Source organism: Nipponia nippon, unplaced genomic scaffold (assembly GCF_047370975.1).
Source record: "Nipponia nippon isolate SJK-2023a ecotype South Korea unplaced genomic scaffold, ASM4737097v1 scaffold_5, whole genome shotgun sequence".
NCBI lineage: Eukaryota > Metazoa > Chordata > Aves > Pelecaniformes > Threskiornithidae > Nipponia > Nipponia nippon.
The window spans coordinates 49,118,409-49,141,219 of NW_028262369.1; the positions used below are offsets into that span (position 1 = coordinate 49,118,409).

Genomic DNA, 22,811 nt, shown 5'->3' on the forward strand with positions numbered 1-22,811 from the left:
CTCAGGCCACTTGAGAAACATCTTACCTATAATCATTACATGTCTTCATACTGACCTTGTGCTACTTAATGGATGCCTGATTTTAGCAGTTTCTTTAATGCAGCACACAAACCTACAAGGTTTAAAACAAGCCTAGAGGGTACATCTATGAAAAATAAACCACAAATATTCCATTAAACTTCAGGATATTATTTGTGCAAATCAGAGGATATTAGGTCTGAGAAGCCGCAGGTCAAGACAGGCTCAGGAATGCAACAACAGTGAACCTCTTTCTGCAAGCGCCAACAAGGTAACAGCTTTGGCAGCCTGCAACTCTACCCATGATGCAAGCTCTGAAGATTTCCTTCCCAACCTAACATCTAGACATAAAAAAATAAAAATAAAAAAAATCACATAAGCAAGCAGTTCTAAAGCTCCGAGGAACAAGACTGGCTGTCAGCTGTGCCCCACACCACTTTAGAAGTCCCCAGCATTTTGAATGAAACAATGTTAATTTCTAGATAAAAGTTTCACTTTCTCAGTACCTGTTAATGTGTGCTTACAGTGTGATTACTCTGCAAACTAAAGCACACCATAAAAGAAGAGGCTGTTCAAACACAAGCTAGCTCATTAACTTCTATACTCAAATACAGATCTGCAGGCAAAAGTACAATTAATTAGGAATTCAAGAAATCTCTAAAACAAAGGTAATGCAAAACCATCACGCATACTGATTTATATCTGCTGTGATATTTTACAACACTTGAGACAGCAACAGGATACAAGAACTAGCTTAAAGAGATGCTAAAGGCCTTCAAAAGGTCTATCACAATTTCAATACCTACCAATGGAGAGAAACCCGTGTCCCGGTGAAGTGTCATCTACTGATACTTTCTCATGGGGAAGAACAGAAAATTCTAATAGAAACATATTCATTTTTCTGTATGCACTGAAGTGACAGTAGCCCAGGATGTAGAAAGTGCCTATTGAGATAACAGTTTCATACTTTGATTTTCAAGCATTTCGGATCTTATTTAAAAAAAAAAAAAAAAAAAAATCATTTTCCCATTAAGAAGCTAAAAGGAATTGCCATTCAGGACAAACTGATCACACAAAGCAAACTAGGGTCCTCTACAGCACCACATGAGGCAGTAAAATCTTTCTTCAGGGAGTCAAAGGCTGAAAAGACTTATTGATTTTCTGCTTCAGACTAAGCACATTCAGAGATAAAGAACACTGCATTAATGCAACTCCTAGTTATACAACACTGACCTTCCCTCGACAGCAAAATTAGAAAGAAATCTACAACAACAATTTTCCTTCAGAATGTTCTCTTAACACGTCCAAAATAGATGGCATTCGATAACCCTCTCTAACAAATTGAACTATTGTCAAAGAGACCATCGTCTGTTCAAGCAAGCATCAGCAGAGAGAGGTTCCTGCTTGGTGAGAGGACGAGCTGTGCTGATCACATAACCAGCTACACAGTGTGCAGCAGAAGGACATAAGGCTTCTGCTTCAGAGGTACGGTTTGAAGAGGACAAAATGACAAAGGATGAGGATAAAAAGGGGTTCATGGGGAGAGTTCAGGAGAAAACTACCCCCTCTTCCCCTGCCCATTAACTGCTGAATGCGTATTTTACCCCTATAAAAGAAACATCAACCTCAATTAATAAATCTGCCCTCACAGGGACAGGGAATATTTTTTTTTAAACTTTTGAAATTTCAGCTTCAGCCACAAGGCAATGGCATCTGTGCACTTTCTCTGCACAGCCCAAATCAGATGTTACAAATAAATACCTAAACTCTACTTCTAGAAAAAGATTGTTCTTTAAACACACACAGAAGTGTAATTCAAATCTGAGACATAACTTGCACTTTTTTTAGAAAAAGCAACACAGCACCACATTATGATTCTAGCAGCAAGGGAATCAGATTAAATACTGTACAACTGCTTCTGCAGAAATGCCTACTTTGACATCCACAAGACAGGATGCAGGTCTTCTCCCCCTCCCCTTGATATGCAAAGCTTTCTACACAGGCTTTGTTAGTGGTGCCAAAAAAAACCAAACCAAACCAAAACAGTGTATTAGGAACGGCCCTACACCCTCATTTTTCCCCAAAATATCTACCTAAATAAAATGTTTCTTAAAGAAAAAAAAAAAAAAAAAGCTTCAGCAGCAAGAAATATAATAGGGCTGAACACAGCTGAGTTACAAAGGTTCCTTCTGACCAAAAGGATGATGCCCCTCAATGTCCTGGTGGCACACTTAACATTCTTTAAAGGACAGGTTTGAGACAGTTGTTTTTCCAAACCTTTTGGTCAGTGCGTACAGATATGTTTAGTGAGAGTCAGGAGAAAAATCACATCAGAGTTGAAGCGGCTGCAAAGAAATCCATCTAGAAAAAAGGATATACCTGACAATTTGTGCACAAAGACACCAATATGGGAGAGAAAAGACTGTCTTCTGCAGTGGGGGGAGTAAGCCTGTGAGTACCTGTGTACACAACTGCAAGACCACTTGACAATAACAAGGTGCAGGAAACAAGAATGAAACACACTGTGCAAGAATAAAGCTGGGAATGAAAGATATGCTCCCTTAGAAGACATGCAACCTACATTACGAATCAAACTACTTCTACATCTTTATTCTCAGAATATTTTCAGCAAAAGGTACTCTGCTGACAACAGCTATACGCTAGCTCAGCAGCAATGCTGCTGTGACATGACAGTTTGGAGACGGGCAGCAAAGCCTGTCCAGCGTTGCCTAGCCAGTGCTGAATATATTAAATGCAAATAAGATGCAAGAAGCCAGGTCTTCCGGAACATCACTTCAGTAACTCTTCAACCTTGGAATGCACTCATCTGTTAGAATACCATTAAATATTTTCAAGAGCAAAATATTTCCAGGGCCAAATAATTTTTACCCTAAAAACTACAAAATCACTCATGTCTTACTGCACAACACAAACTATACTGTCTTCACTCTCTAATACAGCTCATTTCCAGTATCACAGATCTGGACAAGTATATCTACTAAAATGTTTGTTTAATGTGTAAAAGGTGACATATTAGTTTGAATTTGACTTGCTAAAACGCAGGTCTCAAAAACTGATGTCACACGATGGTGAAAGAAGTTATCAATGGCCATACCAACATCTTAGCAGTTTATAATAACAAGACAGTTAGGGGTCTGATCTTTGCTACAGTAGACAACTTTACAGTAAGGGAAAAAAAAAAAGAAAAGAAAAGAAAGTTCATGTCTCTGTATGTTGTCTTTCCTTTATCATACTACCCTCTCTGACTGATGCTCAGAAAGCAAATAAGCTGAAAAAGTAATTAGACAAATCATTAATGGGAAGAGTCCCACGGAAGAGATGGGAACAACGTTTCAAATTTCAGAAAGGGCAGAAACCATAGTGAAATGCTGAAAAGCAAACTAGACAGGGGCTCCTTCAGTGAGGTTGTCTCGTTATAATGCAGGACTATAGCTTACAAAGAAAAGAACACATATCAAACAAACAAACAAAGTATAAACATAATGTGTTCCAAAGGGATTTCCAGGTAGGGGAAGAGTTTTCATTTAGGAGCTCTCTAGCACACTAGCAGTATTTGTTATGTTAAAAACAAACAAACAAACAGAAGACAACAAAACAGAAGAATCCCCAGCTTGTGTGAAGAGCAATGATGCAACACCACTTAAAACTTAATCATGGTTTCAAAAGAGTAACTTAAATCTGCTTTACTTTGCCAGTATAGTACTGAGAAATGTTCTGCACTTTGATCAGTTACATGGTCAGTATTATGCAGGACAAACGGTAATTCATTTACATTTACATTAATATAATTAATTCATATAAAAGATAAGGGGAATCCAAGAAATCAAATAATGGAGGAAAATGTCAATGATTACACAGTAACTGCATTAATGAAAGAGCTAGGAACAAGTAAAACTGATAGCGAAGAACTGTCAAAAAATTTGGAAGTCCCTCTAAAGAAAAAAGCCTCCACGTTTTTCACAAAGGGTAGAAACAAGGCAGGCTCAGGACAAGAGCCAGAATTCTCTTATAGAACAGCACAAATGACCCATCTAAATCTATTTCATTTTGCCAAACAACATTAATAATGTTACTTATAAAAATTTTTCCACTAACCTTCCCTCAAATGCAGAAAGGCCATATTCCATGGGCTGCTCATATGACCAACACTGGTAGCATTCCACACAGGCCTTTATTCCCAACATTTGCCAAGGACTGCAACGCAGCTTCAATTGCAGTAGGAAGCAATTATGCCAAAAGTCAACAGTTTTCCTGGGCTTTTTTCCAACACAGTGTTTATTGTTTTATACAACTCTGGCCTGGCACACTAGGAGCACTTGTAGCTCATACTGGCTGCTGAATGGCCCTATCTTGTGCAAAAGAACACACAGTTTCACAGCGAACACCTACACGTGCCTATACAGCCAAGCATCTCCCAGTTCTGTGGCAAACATACACTGTACAGAAGTACTACAAAAGGCTTTCATTTTTCTTGCATTTATCATATTTAGCCTCAAAGCAAAGTGCTACAAAAGAACAAAACAGGGAAAAGCACAGTCTGGTGTCAGTCTACAGAAGAGAGACATTAATAATTCCTAACTTCTTTCCTCAGGTTCCGTTTCTAAAACCCATAAACCAAAACCAGTTAATTTATAACTAAAGAACTCTTAATGCTGAAAATATACATCTGAAGACCTATTTTGGCTGATGTGTTCTTTCTATTCTGCCTGCTCTTGCTCCTGTGCTCACCAACAGCACAGAGAACCCAGCAGTAGACCCGTCATGCACTTTTGTTCATTACAAAGCAAGGTACGTTCAAGCAACAGGAGTGTACTTTGCATTTAAGCAGAGGCTTTCTTAGGAATTAAATTTGTAACGTCAAGTGAAGTACTTTCTCAGAGGACATTTGTCATCACTTTATTTATTCTTCCTTAGTGGCTTTGGAAGCACAATTCCTCTACCTTCCAAACGACAGTACAAAGACAACCGCGGGACACGCTTTCAAGAAGTCACAAAAGCTTTAAGGCACTACCTCTGTTGTGCTTTGACGTTCTCAACTACATACCTTTTTTTTTTTTTTCAGTAATATAGTAGTATACATCGCTTTCTACATCACACTCGTATTTGGCTATGTATGCTCTTCCTCATTAGCTAAAAGCACAGAGACCAATTCTTATTATCAGTCACCACTTGATCCGTCACCTCTTTTCATTAGTTACAGAAGAGTAAATGCTTTTTGTTTTGGCACAATGTCTGTCAATCAAGAGTCTCCCACAGCCATGTTCAATGGCTGCAAAATCTCAGCCTAACATGATGGGGCTTACACGAAGATATACAAAATAATTAATCTTCTTTATTGAAGACCAAGGATACCTATCTTAATTAGGCCTACCAGGCAAGCGAAATGCATTAAGAGGCTGTGGATTTTTAGTGAACTTGGATATATTAACTCCTAAAGCTCAATACCAGTCTTTCCAGGGTTTTTTGTAAACCACACAGCATAGATGCTGGCATCCTCATCATGACACTTTAGTGCTTAGTTTAAGTTCTCTAATGAAGTTTGGTCTCAGTTTACAGTAACCATTCTTTCAAGGTAAATCTTCCTTCAACTGAGAGATCATTTTAATTAACCTGCTGAATCAAAACAGGAGTAGTAACTACACATTTCAGCCCATGCAGTTTGGCCACATCTTTAGGGGTGAAAAACTGAGTATCCAGACATCCTAGGGCTGTTAACTATCTCTTCCTTTCAAGCAGGATGGATAAACTTGGTGTCTTTAATAAGCCATTTTCCAACGCAGCGGTGTCCTTCATCACCATTGCTGAACTACTGGAACTGAACAGTCAAAGCAGGGACCCCCCAGTTATCCTATCCACCACTTTCAGGTAAGCACACAAGTTGAATCAATAATAATAATAATAATACCCTTGAAACTCTTACACAGCACTACAGCCTAGCAGCCTAAAATGTCTGTTTGGGTGTCCCTTCCCCGACTCCTTTATGGAGTTGAGACCAACTATACAAAAATCCAGAGGGGAATGGTACAAAAAATCTACCCAAACAGACTTAACCATGGGAATATGGTGAGCATTGACTCTAAAGGTGAGAAATAAGGTATTTTTGAAAAGCCTTGATTTCAGTCACACCAGCTGGGCACCTCCATAACAGCTAAGTTCAGTGACAATGCTTAGGCACCACTACGGCAAGAAAGCAAAGCTTGAGATTTCCTCTTCATGCAGAAGACTGGAGACAGAGCAGGCTTGAAAAACACTGTCATTATACTTGTCTTGTATCTGGAAGATGCTTTCTTTAAGTAGCAGCAGCATTTCTGCTCAACAAACATCTCCCTCATTAAAGTAAACATTATAGGACTATGAGAAAATCAGCATCAAAAATTACTCTAGTCCCAGTGGTGAAGTCTTCCATTAAACATGACTGGAGTCAACAGGTTCTCCAAAGTAGGGGACATTTGAACGCAAGTCTAAGATGGTACAGACCATTATTTGTACCCCAAATCTAATGTCATATTTTGACAGCACTGAGAGTACCTCACATTGCATTTCTGCACAGAAAAAGGCAAGCCTATTTACCGAAGCAATGAAAGAAAATGCACTTCCTAGTACTACAAAAAAAAAAAAAAATCTTTTCCATGATAGAAAGTTTTAAAGTCTCAATAATGTTTATAGGACTGAAAACTTGCCATACATAGCTATGAAAACTTCCCAGGCAAAAACACAAAAGTGGTAAGATGAACAGTGCTCTGTTTGCAGTGATTATGCTCGGGCTGTAGGCTTGCTGTATTAACAGACCGGGAAGCTGCCAATGTGCAATCTCGTCGGCAAGCCACTGTATGCACGATGCATCTGTCCTCCCTGGCAGGCATCCAAAACTTTGCTGCATCATCCTAATTCCATTTGTGAAAATGCCCTTTTTCCTCTTTCTCTTTTAAGATTTTTACAAAGGCTTCTGCTATTTCCTGCCCAACAGTACTGTCCACCAATTCCAAGCAAGGGGTGGGAGGGGAAGAAACCACAAAAAAACCCCCAACAATTCTCAGAATTTTTGTGTCGAAAAGAATAAAGCAGACTTTGCAGGACAACTGTATTTTCCCTAATCAGATATGTTTGCTCTTAGGAAAGGACTAATTTGCATAGGATGCTGGTGCATAAAAGCCCATCCATTCTCAGGATGAATACTAATGCAGCAAGATTTTGTATCTCAATACAAGAAATAAACAACTAAAATTCTTTACTTTAAAATGTTGACAGTGCCCTAAATAGCAGTTGGTTTTTTTATCACTTACAGCTGCCAAATACTATTAACAATGTTTCTTTAGAAAAGATTTGAGTAAAAAGTTTTCCTCCATAATATAATCATATATAAACGGAAAAAAATTCTGATTGCAAGTATCAGAAAGAAAACAACATGTCCCCAACACTGCAGGCATACCTGCTACGTGAAGCTAACTAACTACTATATAATTACTTGCATTTAGCAAATAATTCACCTCTGGATACTCTGTCATGACAAAACTTTTAGATACTGCAAATTTCAGTGCTGTCATCAAAAACCCAGACAAAATAAGCTCCTGCCCTTCCTCCCAAATCACACTGTCCTGGACTCGGATCCATCAATACAGACTTTTTAAACAGTGGTACAGCATACAATCAGCTGTGCCATGTCTTAGTCAAGCCCAAAAAACTTTGCCTCTTCAGAAGCATTGTGAAAATACATTTCTCTCTTTTGTGGTGGACAAGGTATCAAACTGTACGATTACCCTTCTTGGTACAATATAAGCCATTTCAGATTATTTTGCAGAGCTGGAACATAACTGGATTCAATTCTTCTGCTCCCTCCAGAATGTATACACAATGGGAACTGCAGCATAAAGACAGCCTGAATTTATAGACAGAAAGACAACTACAGAAGAAAGAGGGAAAGGGGATGTTTCCAAAACAAGTGATCCAAGTCTCTCAAACAACTTCTAGCCATTTTATCCTTTTTTACCTGCCTATTTATCCTGCTTTAAGCCTGTAGTATGTGCAAAGGAATATATTGGCCATGACAATGCAAAGTCTGTTTAGCTAAATATTGAAATTCAATATCAGCCATGATCTCCCACCTCTCTGCTCACCAGAAACTGAATTATTACCATGAGAAAATTTTATACTAAAAGTCTGACCAAAACAGTGTTTTATGCTGCTACTTCCCAGAACACTAACAAAGACATAATGCTGGAGGTCTCAGCCCAGACTCCTAAGGCTTTCCAGCTGATTTCCCAGATCTGACAGACATTGGGGATCTTCTGTCAACATTTGTTTAGCACCTGAACAAACTAACAGGTGAGCACACAGGGGCACAACACTGCCTCTGATGGATTATGCTAAGATTTCTTCAGCAGCTTCCAGCTTGGCTGCTGAATAAATCTGGAACATAGCTCATTTCATCCACTGTCGTGCAGCAGAGGCTAAAGACGTCTTACAGTTGTTCTCGTGCTTGCCACGAGAATAGGCAGGGGCCTACTCTCTGCAGGTGCATTACACACAGACCATTTTAGAGCATCCTGTATAGCTAAGCACCACTGAATACATGTGCACATTTTTAGGCATCTGCACTGTACATAGTAAACAAAGTACTAAGTGCTTAAGGTTAATCTAGCTTTGATTATATCATCTATGAAGGTGGAAACCTAGCTGTATTACAGCAAACAGTACATCTCCTGCATATCTGAAGAATGAAATCTTGGTGATTTTGTATGGGAACTAGGATGCAGAAATACTATGCCAGGTATTGAATTAAAAGTATAACTTCCACATACAAATTATAAAAGCTGACACTATCACTAGACACTTTGGTTGAAAACCTCTCTTATCTACAGTCTCCTTTGCATCCCAGAGGCTATCACAGACAACAGTACTTGGCAGTACATCAAAGCCCAGCATGCCGTTAAATGGGATTTTGCTCCTCTCTAGTTCAATAACGCTGAATAACCTTGTTCATCTCAATGCAACTTGCTGAAGAAAAAGATGCAAGGTCACAGTTAAATAATGCTTATTTCCTGTTCTCAGCATATTTACACTACAGGCTTTACACTGCAGACACACAGCATTAAAAGGATTCCCAGCAACCCGTTACACACAAGCACAGCACACTAGGGGAGTTCACAGGCTTCTATTTACTAGAAGGCGTTATTTTGAAATGCATGGTTTAAAAATAAAAAAAACCAAAACAAACAAACTCACGAACAGAAAAAGCAAAAATGGCTTCTGTCCCTCTGTGCCTGCAATCTAGGCAGACATTGTTTAAGGAACCCATGAATACTTAAAAGAATATCATCAGTTTGCTCACCGATCAACGGATGGATAGCAAACCACAAACGCAATCTCTCTCAACAGCTAATCTTTTAGAGGCACAAACTAAACACCAGCAAGGGTCCCTTTTTGGGAAGAAGAAACGCTGCTACATCTCAGCTGTTCAAAGCAGAATCCAATACCCAGTTTTGGTGCCATATAGATATCTAAAGTAGCCATCACACAAAGCAGAGAAATGCATAGCAGCAAGTTTTAGACTACAATCACAGTTATCCCACACTGATTTTAAGATTATATGCTAAACTCTTCCTTTAGAAATAGAAGCAACTCAAAAATAAAGGAATAAAACCCTAAATCCTACATACATTTAAGACAGAGTAAAGACTCGAGGCATAGACACGTGGATACAGATGTGGGTAATGTTTAAAAATCAGTTGGAGGTCATACAGTAAATCAGTGGCAGAGAAGAGAACAGTGTCCATACTTCTCTGCTGCAATCCATAGCAGCATCACTCCCTATCTTTATGGATGAATGTCCAACCATATTGTTAACATCTATTTATCTAAACTGGAAAGCCTTGTTTTCTGTTTCACCTACAAAGGCAAATAATATAAGCTTGAAGCATTAGCAGGAGCAATACCCATCAAGAAACGGCAAGACAACAAAGGTGCTTGCTATTTGTTGATTTTAACACTACCGAATCCCAAGCGTGGGCTCCTTCCTGAAGGCAGTGAGTATTGGGATTTATAACGTTATACAAGAGCCTAAAGAGTCCAGACAATCTGTTGAATTTTAACAAGTTTCTCTGTATTAAGAATCAGGAAAGTTTAGATAAAGTTAAGTGGATACTTATGGTCTGAAAAAAAGAAAAGAAAAAAAAAAAAAACCACACAAACCTCTCACTAGATGACCATTCACCTTTAAAAACGATCAGAGGTGTGCAGTCACCTTCTGCACCTTGATGGATTGAACCTTCAGTAACAACTGCCACTGAATTTGTAGCACTGATTTCTTAGAAGGCACTCAAGACCAGACTGAGGGTTTTTGAGGGTTGCTTTTTGCAGGGTTTTGAGTTTTTTTCTGAAGTCTAAGTCTCAGACTTCAAATACTAAGTTTGTGTTCACTAAACCACTACAATACCCTAATCATACATAGTATGCCAAAGTGATATTAAGACGATATACATATGTATTCTTGCAGCTACACTTTACAGAAGTGTTAACTGTTACTAATTGATTTAGCATCTCTGTAAACTGCTTGATACACTGAACTTAAATGGCAGAATACAGGTCAGGGCTCCCTATATTATGTCTCATTACAGAGTACAGCTTTTCTTAAAATAGAAGAAATCTTTTAATTGCTAAAAATTTAAATGCCAGAAATAAGAGACACAGATCCTCAAAGGATTTTTAGAAGACGACTTTTACTCTACATGGGGGGGGGGGGGATCAGCATATTTGTTTGCATGTCTGTTTTTAACTACACATTTGCTTTACCTTGCATATATCAATTCTCAAGACTTGACATAAAAATGAACTTAAAATCCACAACGGCGTTACATTTAAAGACAAAACTAGGCCACCTATATCCCATCTAAATGGCCAAGTTTGTTCTGCAACCTCTAAATGTAAAAATGTATTTGGGGAAGAAACCTAAATGAGCCACTGTCTCATTTGCTGCTGTTTCTATTCAATGGAATACCCAGAAACAATTCTTGCTTTCAGTGCACCAGAGTATTTTGATAACTAGACTAATATACTCAATACAGCTGTAAAATCACTTAATTAGTCAGGAAAAGGAGTGGCTGATTCTCATTTCCAGAAGATCCTTAAGGTTAAAAACAGAATACACAGCACCACATTTCAGTTTATATCTCCGACTGCTTAGCTTTTTCATGCCTGTTTCACAAAAGAGGAGAATTTTCTGTAAAAAAGTTTTTTCTGTCAATGACTAGTAACTACAAGAATAAAATATCTACACCAGTTTTAACTCTCTCTCCCTCAGGAAGCATGCAATCTAAGTATGCGTCTACTTTCTTTGGAGAAATTCTCTGTTTCAACAGGCAGATTTAAAGTCCTTTCTCTTCCCCTAATGACTCAACGCAGTCTTGTCACAATCGCCATCTCCAGCAAACAAGAATGAGCTGAGCACACAAGGAATCTTAATTTGAAAAGAAAAAAAAAAAAGTACATATGTCATATTAAATAGCTATACAACATGCAGCGGCTGTGAGATTATCAAAAGCGTCTCAGATCAAAAAGCTGTAAAGCTGTGTTACAAAACCAGACCTCAGCCTCTTAAAACGAAAGTGCTTGTTTGATTATGACTGACAGGCTTACAATCAAGAGTTCACATATCTTATAAAACAATTATTTGGCCACATGCAGTTTATATTATATTAAGCAGGGAAGGAAGTAAAGAGCTTTCAGCTTTGAAATCTAATTATTAATTTCTCGCTATTTGTAAGAATAAAATCAGGTTCTGATTCAAATCTGGAGAAAGAGGTCCTGACAAGGTAGCTTGCCATCTCTGCCTGTAGTTACCTTAAAAGCCCATTTGGATATATGAAATAATAGAAAATGCTTTCTCTCCAAATACAGTTTCCAGGGATTGCTTCCTGCCATTAGTTTTCTCTTAAGTAACCCTATTATTATCAAAAGCAAGATACTTAAAAAGCACAAACAGCATACAAGGTCATGGTCCTGTACTCATCTGTAGCAAAGGAGCAGGACCAGGCAAAGTGCCTACCTCCCACTGGCAATCTGTTGGTATTAGATATTTGACTCCCCTTTGGGCTTTTGATCTCTCTCCCACCAGCTTCTACCAGAAGACTGCACTAGATCCTTTGCTTCAAACACTGGCTCAGTATTTTAAGGGCACATGTACTTCTCTTACAAAGAGAATCAGGCAAGAAGAACATTTGCTCTTTAGACAATACCATTTCCTCAAACGAGTGCCATGAGCTCCAGTTAGGAACACATCAAGGTCTAACCCATAAATTGAAATGACTGTTGTCTTCAGGTGCTCTCTGGAATCATAGAATCATTAAGGTTGGAAAAGACCCTCGAGATCATCGAGTCCAACCGTTAACCTATCACTGCCAACTCCACCACTAAACCATGCCCTCAAATCCTGTTTAAGGAATCTCTGTTTCCATCTAAATATAACCAGAATCCTGAGAGGAAACCCTTCAAATACACTCCCTGACTACCAAAAGAAGCAGTCTCCTTACACACAAAGGAGCAATAAGGGAAGAGCAAACTCTCCAAATACCTGAGCGGATGCTAATCAAAATAGTAACAATAATGGCTACATTGGGAGATTTGACACTACCCCAACTCCAGCCTTGTTCCAAGCTGACCTACAATGACATAAGTAGTTCTGGGTGTCGCACAATTCCCAGAATGTGCGGAACTTATCCTCATGCAACACCAGCACCGATGCAGATCAAACGTGCAATCTAATCCCAACATATTCACTGACTGTTGTTAGTAATTAAGGATGCTGTGTGCACCTAAACAAGGCTTGGCGATACCCTGGGGACAGTGATGGATGCGTATCACTCAGCAGCTTCAGAAATAACAGGACTTGGATCCCACTTCCAGAACCATCTGCCAGTCCACAAAACTATGCCAGAGCCCTCACAACCCTTCTGAAAAATTATGGCAATGCATAAACTAGATGGTGGGTAATGCCGTATAGCCCAGCATGTTTCCTGCGTGGTTAGGCTCCATAAAGAAGCTCCAACTCTGGTACCACCTGCAAGCTAGAAAATAGATTTCCTCTGTCCAAGTGGGAGAAAAAGTCATCCTTGCACAACCAAAGACCCCATGAAGGACTGAAACAGGCACAACGTCTAGTGGCTACAGGCAGCAGAGAATAACAATCCGATCCTAGAGTTAAGAATCACCTTACTAACCTCACTAGAGCTCCACTAACAAATACTTAAGTTATCAATGAACAGCATGTTTGTAGCAAGACCCTGCCCTCCACACAGAGGACAGCATGCCTTCCTCTTACCAATTACAGCTGTTCCTGAAGACAGGAGATTTTGAATGTCTCTCTGAAGGCTAAGAATTCAAAATCTACTAATGATAATGATTCATGTGGTTAAAAAAAAAAAACAAAACAAAACATACAACCAAAAACCACAACACAACAACAACACGCAAAAAACAAAACCAAAAAACCCAAACAAAAAAACATGCGAATTACCACTCAAACTTCAGAGCAATGCTAGGACTATTTTATTTTGATGTGAATTTCAAAGCTGTACTACTATTAGTTAATGTTTTCCCTGTGGTCAATCACACATCATGCAATGTACCACTAACAAAAAGAAATGAGTGCAACATGTCTCCACAAGACGTGCTACCTCTATAAGCCATGTTAAGACAGATGTGGATGTAATAAACTTGTTTGCAGAGAGCAGCTTCATTATCCTGTAAAAACAGGAATGTCCTATGGCTTACTAAAAAGAGCCATACACTGTTTTGCCTGCTGATCTGACAAGTAAAATGCTCTTCCGATCTCATGGATATTTATTAATCTGTTTCTGAGGCTTCACAATCAAGTTCTCACAGCTTAGCAAGTACACATCTGCTGACCACACATGCTCACTCAGTCTGGAGGAAAGGCACAAGTAAAACATAGTTGCTTAACTCTCATGGAATAGATTTGAAGTAATGCATTTTAATGTCACATTTGCAACAGGCTCCAAGCTTGCAAGTAGGGAGATACTACAGATCAGCTGGTACTATATCTCAAGAAGTTACTGCATAAAACAACGATGTGGAACTCTGAGACAGGGTTGAAAGAATCCAAATTCCAGATCCCGTGTGACAAGACAGACCCTGGTGCTTCACAGTAGTCTGTAAGCAATTCGCTGAACAGACTCTCTTGCAGTGTCCGCAGGCTCCATGGTGAATAACTACGTGGGTGAAGAGAGTCATTGCCCTTAGCTTTTCTTCATAATTCTTCCTAGAAATGTCTACATCTCACTTGTGCAGCTGGTTCCAGCCTCTTGTCCAAACGGGCCAGATGAGCACAAACTGCTCATTTTCACCTTTTGCTCTAGCCAGGCTCATTCAGGAGGCAGCAGCGGGAGTGCACTGCACTCAAAGGAAGAGCTCCACCTGCGGATCAGATGGAGCAGATCCCTCTAGCAAGGGGACCAATAACAAGCATCTGGGAGCAGTAACTTCTTCCATCAGCACAGCTGGATCCAGAGAAAGACATCAGCCCGCAGCCCATCACACTCAGCCCCGATCCCAGGTGGGTGCCACCCCAGACAAGGCTTTGCTACAGGGACCAAAATATCCTTATTGACAACAAAGATGAAGACGCTTTTCCTCCTCAGCACACGTGTTTTGCACAGCTTCAGGGACACACAGATGAAAAAGTCAAAAGGTTACAAAAATACTTTTTAAAGACTTGTTTAAAGAAAACTGTAAAACATGATGGCCAAGAGTGATTTCTGAGCATCTCACTTGTGCGTTCTAAACTGGAGAGACTGGCGGTACTGTCAACATCAGTAGTTAGCTACAGTCTTCAAGCAGAAAGAAGAGGAAGAACTGACATTTAACACAGTCAGAGTAAATTCTGAAGCGGAGATAAAGAACAACCGTATAGTATTTTTATACTGTATATCAAGAGCTATTGCAGTCTGACACATGGCCAGGTTTTGGAGAGACACAGTATTTCATGTTACCTTTAACAAAGATCTCCGCGCATGAAAGTTCCCCAATCACTGATGTACAACAGCACTTTTGATCCTATATGCAGACTAACGATTGCAGCTACACTCTGAAAATACCACCTCCCTCCAGGAGCCCACACACTATTTGCGGCAAACGCAGCAGGAACTTTATGAATCAGCACGTGAAGTTCATGTTTACCTCAGGAGATCTTCAGAGACATAGTCTGTCTGTTGAAAGGACCACCTGAACCATTAGGTTTCCCCTTCTTTCAGTAATTTTTAGAAAAGATGCTAACACCCACACGCACATTAGGACGGCACAAAGTGTAAGCAATAGTGTGAGAACCATTAGCCGACCAGACCCAGAAGCCCCACCGTAATTAGGATTTGGGGCTTTAAACACCTTTTTTCCCCAAGACAGCGGTTAACCCCCCCACCGGGCACATGAACGCGCTCGCACCGGAGTTGCGGCGGCTTCCCCGCCGCACGCAAAGCAAGGACGCTGCCGCGCCAGGGCCCACCTCGCCGCCCCCGCGGCACCGGGGGGCGCACCGAGCCCCCCCCCGGCCGGCGCGGAGCCGGGAAACCTCCCCCCCCGGCCTCGCACCTCCCCGCTCGCAACCGGCCTCCCCGCTGCCGCTACGGGGGCGCGGCGCTGCAGGGGGGCGCGCGCGGCGACCGTTGGGGGGGGGGGGCGGGGGGGGAAACAACCGTTAGGAATGGCGCGCGCCGCCGGCGGGGCGCGCTGAGGGGGTGTCGTGCCCGCCGCCTCACCTGGAGACGCAGTTCTCCAGCACGGAGCTCTTGCCGGCGCTCTGCCCGCCCACCACCGCAATCTGCGGCAAGTCAAGCAGGCAGCTCTGGCCCAGCGCCGCGAAGGCGTCCTGCAGCCGGTTGACGAGCGGGATGAGCCCCTCCATCCCGCCGCGCCGTCCGCTCCCCGCCTCCTCCTCTCCGCCCGCCGCCGCCGCTGACAGGTAACGGCCGGCGCACTGCGCATGCGTCCCACCCCCGAGCCTGGGGGCGGGGCCTCCGCGGAAAGGCCACGCCCCCGCCCGCTGCGGGTCTCGGTGCGGGCGGGCAGGGCCCGGAGCCCCCGGGAGCCCGCGGTGGGGGGGGGGGGGGGTGTCCCCGCTGCCCTTTCTGAGGTGACAGCCGGTCACCGGCACAGGCCAGCCGCTTGCAGGGAGCATCCGCAAGGTCCTCCTGGCAGCCTGGAGCCCCCGCTCACCCGCTGCCCCCTCACTTCGCCCGAGCGGCTGGGTGGGCTTGTCCCCGCACGTGGACAAGCCACCCTCGGTGCTAGGACCCTTGGGCACGAGGACCACAGCTCGCCCAGGTCCACGCACCAACCCACGAGACCGCCATGCTGCCAAGAGCCCCGACGCCAGCCAGCCACCCCATCCTGCTGGCGGAAAGGACTGCAGCGTCCCCTGTGAGCCCCCAGCGCAGGGCCGTGCCCGGCTGCACCATCGTCTGGCACCCAGCGGAGGTTTGCCTGCACTCTTCTTCTATGACTTTGGCACCAAACTGGGAACAGGGCCAAACCTGGAGCACATGGAGGAGCTGGATCCCGCTTGCCGGCACGGGACCTGGCAGACAGCTGGCTTCAGCACTTCCCAATCTGCCGAGCAGAGTATTTTGGAGCAGTCCCAGTCGCTGAGTTCCTCCCGGTTCCCACCGGCAATGGGAAAAGGAGTGGCGGGAACCATGATCCATCCCCGCAGCACACGAGGGGCCCTGGCAAATGGCACCGATGCTCAGCCACGGGCGGGAGCGCTGCCAGGGTCAGAGACGCGCTCACCGGAACCATGTCAGGGCAGGCCTGAGAAGCCGGGTCCGGCAGGGCTGGTAGCAGGTGGGTGGTTCAGGAACAGACTGGGAAGCGATAACAAGGTCTGAGCCACGTCATTGCAGCGGGTTCATTTAAAAATGCATACTGAGGCTGAGCTAAAAGCACAGGCGAACAACAGAGATGAGATTTATCTGTGATTACTGGCAGCAGTCACAACACAAAAATATCCAAAACAGAGGCTTTGGAGTCCTACAGCGATAAAAGTTATCCTCTGTATTAAACTAGACACTGGCCTCGCTCAGCGTGAAAAGCAAAACAAAAGGGAACTGCGAACATCCCGCAGGCTGACAGATACTAACGATCTGGAGGATTATCAAAACTTCTTGGCCAGGGCTCTCAATAAGCGTAAAAAAATTACCCTCTACAACAGACTGACTTCTAACCCTGGAAACAAATGAACAGTTTGCTTTAGCTCTGGCTAAAAAGTTTTTAATTGGCATAACGCAGAGATGGCTTCTCTAGCAGCAGCTTTGCCGCTGCGGTTAGATCACCTCCCCAGCACCGCAGCCCCTGGGAAAAGCCTTGCTATCATTTCTGTCTAGATGGAGCCTGGGAGTTATTGACATAATTATGCCAATTAGCAGCATGATTTTTTTTTTCCCCCACTCCTGAGTGAGCGGGCTATGCCAGGAGGCACTAGAGTAGCTGCCTGGCCTTTCTCCAAGTCATGGGTTTCTACGGAGGCTGGAAGTTGGGAAGAACAGTATCACGTCCTGGCAAAATCCGCCTCGTCTGAGTGTCAGAGCACTTTGTGCTGCCCCAGTGAAATAATTAAGATGAGTAAAAGAACAGCCTGGCAATAGGATCGCATCTCCACAAGAGACGAATGAAGATTAAAAAAGGCACAATGCCTCAGGGGCAACACTATGCACACCTTCAAACTGATAACCTAGGGAGCTGTCCTTTCCATTGGGTCTTTAAATTACACCTTTGTTTGCTTCCACAATTAAAAAAAAAATAAAATAAGAAAACATCTATGATTAGGAAAAAATTGAGTTATTCCCCCAAGTCTGTGAAGTTTCCAAACCAAACTTTTTTGCCTGTTGAAGCTGAGTTAAAGCCGCTAAGTGACCACACTCAACCTGCGACTCCATCACTTACAAAAAAAATCCATTCTCCCCCCCAGAAAAAAACCACAAGCAGCCAAGTAGAGATTTCCCACCTCCCGGAAAAAGCACAAACATTTTCATTATGCATGCCTGTGTTATCACAAGGGTGCTCATTTTTCCAACAACTCCAAGAGAACAGTGAAGAAGAGAGGAACGGTACCCAAGCGTATCTTCAGGTCCCTGCTTTTTCTAATTGACTTCTCCAGGCAGCTTGTTCCAAACCCCCGTGCGGAGCCCAACCTGGCTTTCTGAATTTGTCGAGATTCAGAGTGGCTAAATTAAAGGAAACAGGGGTAGTACTAGCAGAGACCATTGCAAAGCTTCTTGTAATGAATAACCCTGGAAAAAAAAGACCCAAACCAGCATCAGAGCACCATGCAAGAAATCGTTTTCCTGGAGAGCACCAGGTGCGATTCCCCAAGAGTGCAGGGGGAGCACAGAGCTGCATTGCTCACCAGTTAGCCAGCTAAACACACTCTATTTTTACCCTGTGCTCAGTTGGGCACCACGATATTTATCATTTCCTTTTGCTACGTGCCAGGCTTGGCAAGGAGAGAAGACCTTCACCGACCACCTCTCCCCGAGCAGGGCACGGCGGGAAGGGTGCCCTGCTCCCCAAGGTGGCACGCCAGCCCTGCCAGCACCGCTGTCTCCGTCAGCACAGTCTGCTCGCTTCCAGATGTCACCAGCTCCAGCACAGCCTGCCTGGGGCCCCCAGCCCTGCCAAAGCCTCCAGTGCATTTCAGATCAAGCCTACGGAGAGCAAGTTTGTCCTGCCCTGAATTCCAGAAAAATATAAGGCAAAAATAGTCCGGTTTCAGGGCACAGCTGTAGCATTTCAGCCCACAAACTTACCCAGACTCTTCTTCCTAACCAGGCAGTGTGATGTTAAAACTGAGGACATTTGGATCAGGTCCCCAGGCTGCTTTATAAACACACACCAGCGCAATTCCCTTCATGAAAAATGGGTTATATATAAACTACAACAGAGATTTGCAGATGCCTGCAGCGAAGAGCCAGGCACACTCCCCTGCCAGGAGAGCAGGCAGGACCTCAGGGGGAGCAGAGCACAGCCAAGGCTGCATCCTCCCCTCAGGAAGCATTTAGAAGAGGCAGGCTCCTTCACGCATGATCTTCTTCTCTCCAGGGACCTTCCTCAACTCCTTCTTCGTTCAGCTACGAACCCAGAGTCTTGCAGAGCTTTTCAGGCAGCTGATCAGCACAAAGCAGGAGGAGGTGTGGGCAAGGAGCCTCGCACGCAGAGGAGCTCCCAGGTTCTCAGCAGCACCTGACTCCGCAGCGCTGGCATGAACCTGCCAGTCAGCATTATGCCTGCGTATCTGCCAGGAGGAGAGCTCAGACCTTGAAGCTGCAAAAGACAGAATTAAAGCCAGTGAAAGAAAGCCAGAGTGGCTGCAGAGCTGTGATTAGAAGTAGCGGCTGCAGCATTTCCCCCTGTAAAGAGGAGGCGCTTTCTGCCTCTCCCCTGCAGCCTGTGGCACTGCTGACTCACAGATCGTAGGACAGTGACACCTGAATCCCTGTACCATCCAGCATGGTGACCTCTCTCCTGCCCTGTGACCTCCAGCTGCATCCTTTAGCCGGGTGCATCCAGTTGCAGGGTAGAAAAAGGCCACCGTGCTGCATTGCAAACCACAGAGATGTTTCCCTGCAGCCCTGAGCGCCCCAGGAAAGAGCCATATGCCCTCACTGCAGCCTGGAAGCATGCCTGCTTCCTTGATCACAAAGCCAGGTGAGCCAAGTGTTTCCCTGAGGGAAGATTTCATGGACAAAACACTTCCCAGGCGCTTCCACCCTCCGGGACATGGCTGTTGCAGCCCTTGCTGTGCTGTGACCCTGCCATGCCCAGGCAGCGGCGGCAGCGGCGGCAGCGGCAGCAGCGGCAGCAGCAGCAGCAGCAGCAGCAGCATCCCCAGCCAGCACGACCAGGCTCACCCCAGCAGAGCTCTTCCCAGCTGGAGGGAATCTGCCTCAGCACTCAGTCCTTGTAGCTTTTATTACTGCAAAATCTCTTGCAGCTGCTTGACGTACTGGTGTGCCAGCTGGTGACAGTATGTCCCTCATCCACCTCCACCCTCTTCCTGAGAGTCCAGCCACCTCCAGTCCTTCTGCAGAGCAGGGACCTGGGCTGTGACACCTGAAGAGGCTATACTATATGGGGTATATGTGTGGCACCCCACTGCTGCCTGCCTCATAGTGTCACCATCCTGCTAGCTGCCTGGCCACAGAGTCAGCCGGGGCCAAAGAGCCTCCACGGCTGGGCATGACCAGCGGTATCCCTCCACCCAAGGTCACGAAACCCAGGGCTGACCCATCGACTCCCAGTGCCTTGCTCACTGGAGCGGCAGCAGGACACAGATGCGATCCTCTGAGAGAGATTCGGGCTGGACCAGACCAAAGCATCCCCAGCTGGCTACAGCCTCACACCTGAGCCATGCAATGAGTTACATGGCCATCTCTTCTTGTGCTGGGAAATCCAGAAAGGAAAAAAGTCAACATCTCAAAGCCAGCAGAGGTTGCTAAGTGACAGCAGTGCTTGTTTCTATCCCGCCGCTTACAGCGTGCCTACGCTGCAAAGGAAGGAAGTGAGGAGTAAGGGATGTCAACATGAGTATATTGCCAAAACACTCAACAGAAACACAGTTGCCAAACATATACGCTAGCTGCATGTATTGGCTGCCAGGAGAGAAATGTTTACTACACATCAGTTATTCCAGCCTCAGAGCATTTTACCTGCAAAGGAGGATTTCAGGTATTTGCAGCACTCATGAATTTGCCAATTTACCAGCTGAAATGTATTTCCAGACCAAACTTGTAGGGCTGTCAGTAGCTGCAAGGACAGCTGCAATGAACTCAGATTTGATCCTTACGTTGTTTCTAATAGATGGCTTTTGTTTTTCCACCAGGACATGACGTTACACAGCAATTAGGAAGCACAACAGAAAGGCAGAACTGGACAAGGGAGGGATGAACGCAGCCTTTGTATAAGCTCCTGGGGAAGAAAGGAGATGATTTCTGTAAAATAAAGGGCACGCACACAAACCTATGTCATTGGAATTATGTTGAGAATTGAAAACTAAATTCAACATACACTAAATGCAGCACTGCTGATCCAGTTGAGAAATTTGCCATTGCTAAGCTGGATGGATAATAGATATCTTTCAAAAAAGTGCTCATCACAGAGGAGCTTTAGAAACTAACTGCATGGGGGCCGGCAGACTTCCACCCAGCTTGAGCTCCAGCCTTGTCTCTCCTATTGACCAGCGACCACGTGCTGCCCCGAACGCGCTACAGCACAGAGGAGCAACTGGGTGGTGAGCAATGTACAGAGGGCACGTGTCCACGCTGCCATCCTTTATCTGAGGCAGGGAGCAGGCCAGCCCTGCTCTCCAGTGCCTGGGAACCATCAAAAGCACTTATTTAAAAAAAGCATCTGCTCCCTCTGGGTAGAAGCAGGCCAGCCCAGGGAGAAAATAGGACACTGGTTTGTCCCTCTGTGTGAAGGGGAATAAGAAAGCAGGGAGCATCGGAGAAGATATCTGAACAGAGTGGTTCCCAAAGTAGAAGATGCTGGCAAATTAAAATTAAAATGTAGCCACAGCTGCTGATTGGAGGGATGTGCTGGCTGTCGGCACGGCTGCCATAGTGCCTCTTGGGTACAAACAGCCCTGTCTCCTGCATCGGCGTGGTGGCTGCGGTCCCCATCGGTTCCGGGGGTGAGAGCCCTTGAGGTGCCCTTTCCATGGCCCCTGTGATGCTGGGGAACTGCAAACCCTCAGGCTCACACACCCCCTTGCTCAGCTTTCCAAACAAAAGAGGATTTCCCTCAGATGGAAGAGAGCTTGGTCCTGCTGAGGAAGGAGAGGCTGATGAGTGGCAGCCCACCAACACCCAGGTGGGACAGGGTGCACAAGCTGCAAAGCTGGCGAGACACCTCCAGCAGCAATGCTGAGATGTGTCTGCTGTTGCCTCCATGCCAGCAGCTACGGCAGATCCCTCCCCGAGCTGATTCTGGTGTGTTGTTACCACCCTGGGCTGTGGAAAGGTGGCTGGGGAAGTTTGCTTTAGGAAGCAGCTGCCAGAAAGATGCCCTCCCTCAGGGTGCCAGCGGCAGAAGGGAGCACAGGGTGAGGGTGTGGGGTCAGTGACAAAGCACCACGGTGCCCAAGCAGGCTGTCACCCTGATGTCTGCAAGCCAGTCACTTTGGTACCATGTCTCAGACTCATTTTGGTACCAGCTGCTGCAGGGGAGAAAGACAAGCCCCCCCAAAATGACTTTGGATGAATGTGGGAGCACCAGCGGGTCAGCCACTTTGTAACCAGCCAGGACACATGGGTCTTCAGCTAAACCATGCAGGGAGGGACCAGGCTTTGAAACCCTCAGGAGAGACAAAATGAGGTGTCTGGGCAGGAACAGGGTGCCGTGGGAACACCCCAATGAGTATTTCCCTGCTGCCTTTTCATCCTGCAGGAAGGCTGACCCGCACCAGCTGGGTGAGTGGGTTGGCGTCTCCAGGGGCCTGAGCACATGGCTGGGTCCCTGCTGGCCCAGCGGGGCAGGGGGAACAAGAAGGGCTGGGGGCCCAGAAGGTTGCAGGTCCCAGTTCAGTGGCATCTGGAGAGATGCAGAAGAGGGGCAGGCACATGGTGGGGTCCAGTTTGGGGAAGGTGAGTAGGGAGGGGGCAGTGGGGTACAAGGGGCAACTGCCTGCCCCCAAAACATGCCCCCGAAGAGTGGAGGTGACTGTACCTTTTCCAGGGGTGCTGGGCACTCCAGAAATAAACCTAGCAAAGTAC

The 22,811-nt window shown here is 44.8% G+C and overlaps 1 protein-coding gene across 3 annotated transcripts in view; it reads right to left on the reverse strand.

Annotated features, from left to right (window-relative positions):
* The window catches only part of DNM3 (dynamin 3), a 182,143-nt gene extending 166,120 nt beyond the window's left edge, over positions 1–16,023 (reverse strand). For 2 of the 3 annotated variants that reach the window (XM_087731920.1, XM_087731922.1), the window contains exon 1: positions 15,804–16,011. In XM_087731920.1, the coding sequence (XP_087588046.1) occupies positions 15,804–15,949 (146 nt within the window). In that variant the 5' untranslated portion in view covers positions 15,950–16,011. Of the gene's footprint in view, positions 1–15,803 lie in introns of all 3 variants that reach the window. The other variant, XM_087731921.1, reaches the window with a different exon arrangement.
* Between the last annotated feature and the right edge of the window lie 6,788 nt (positions 16,024–22,811).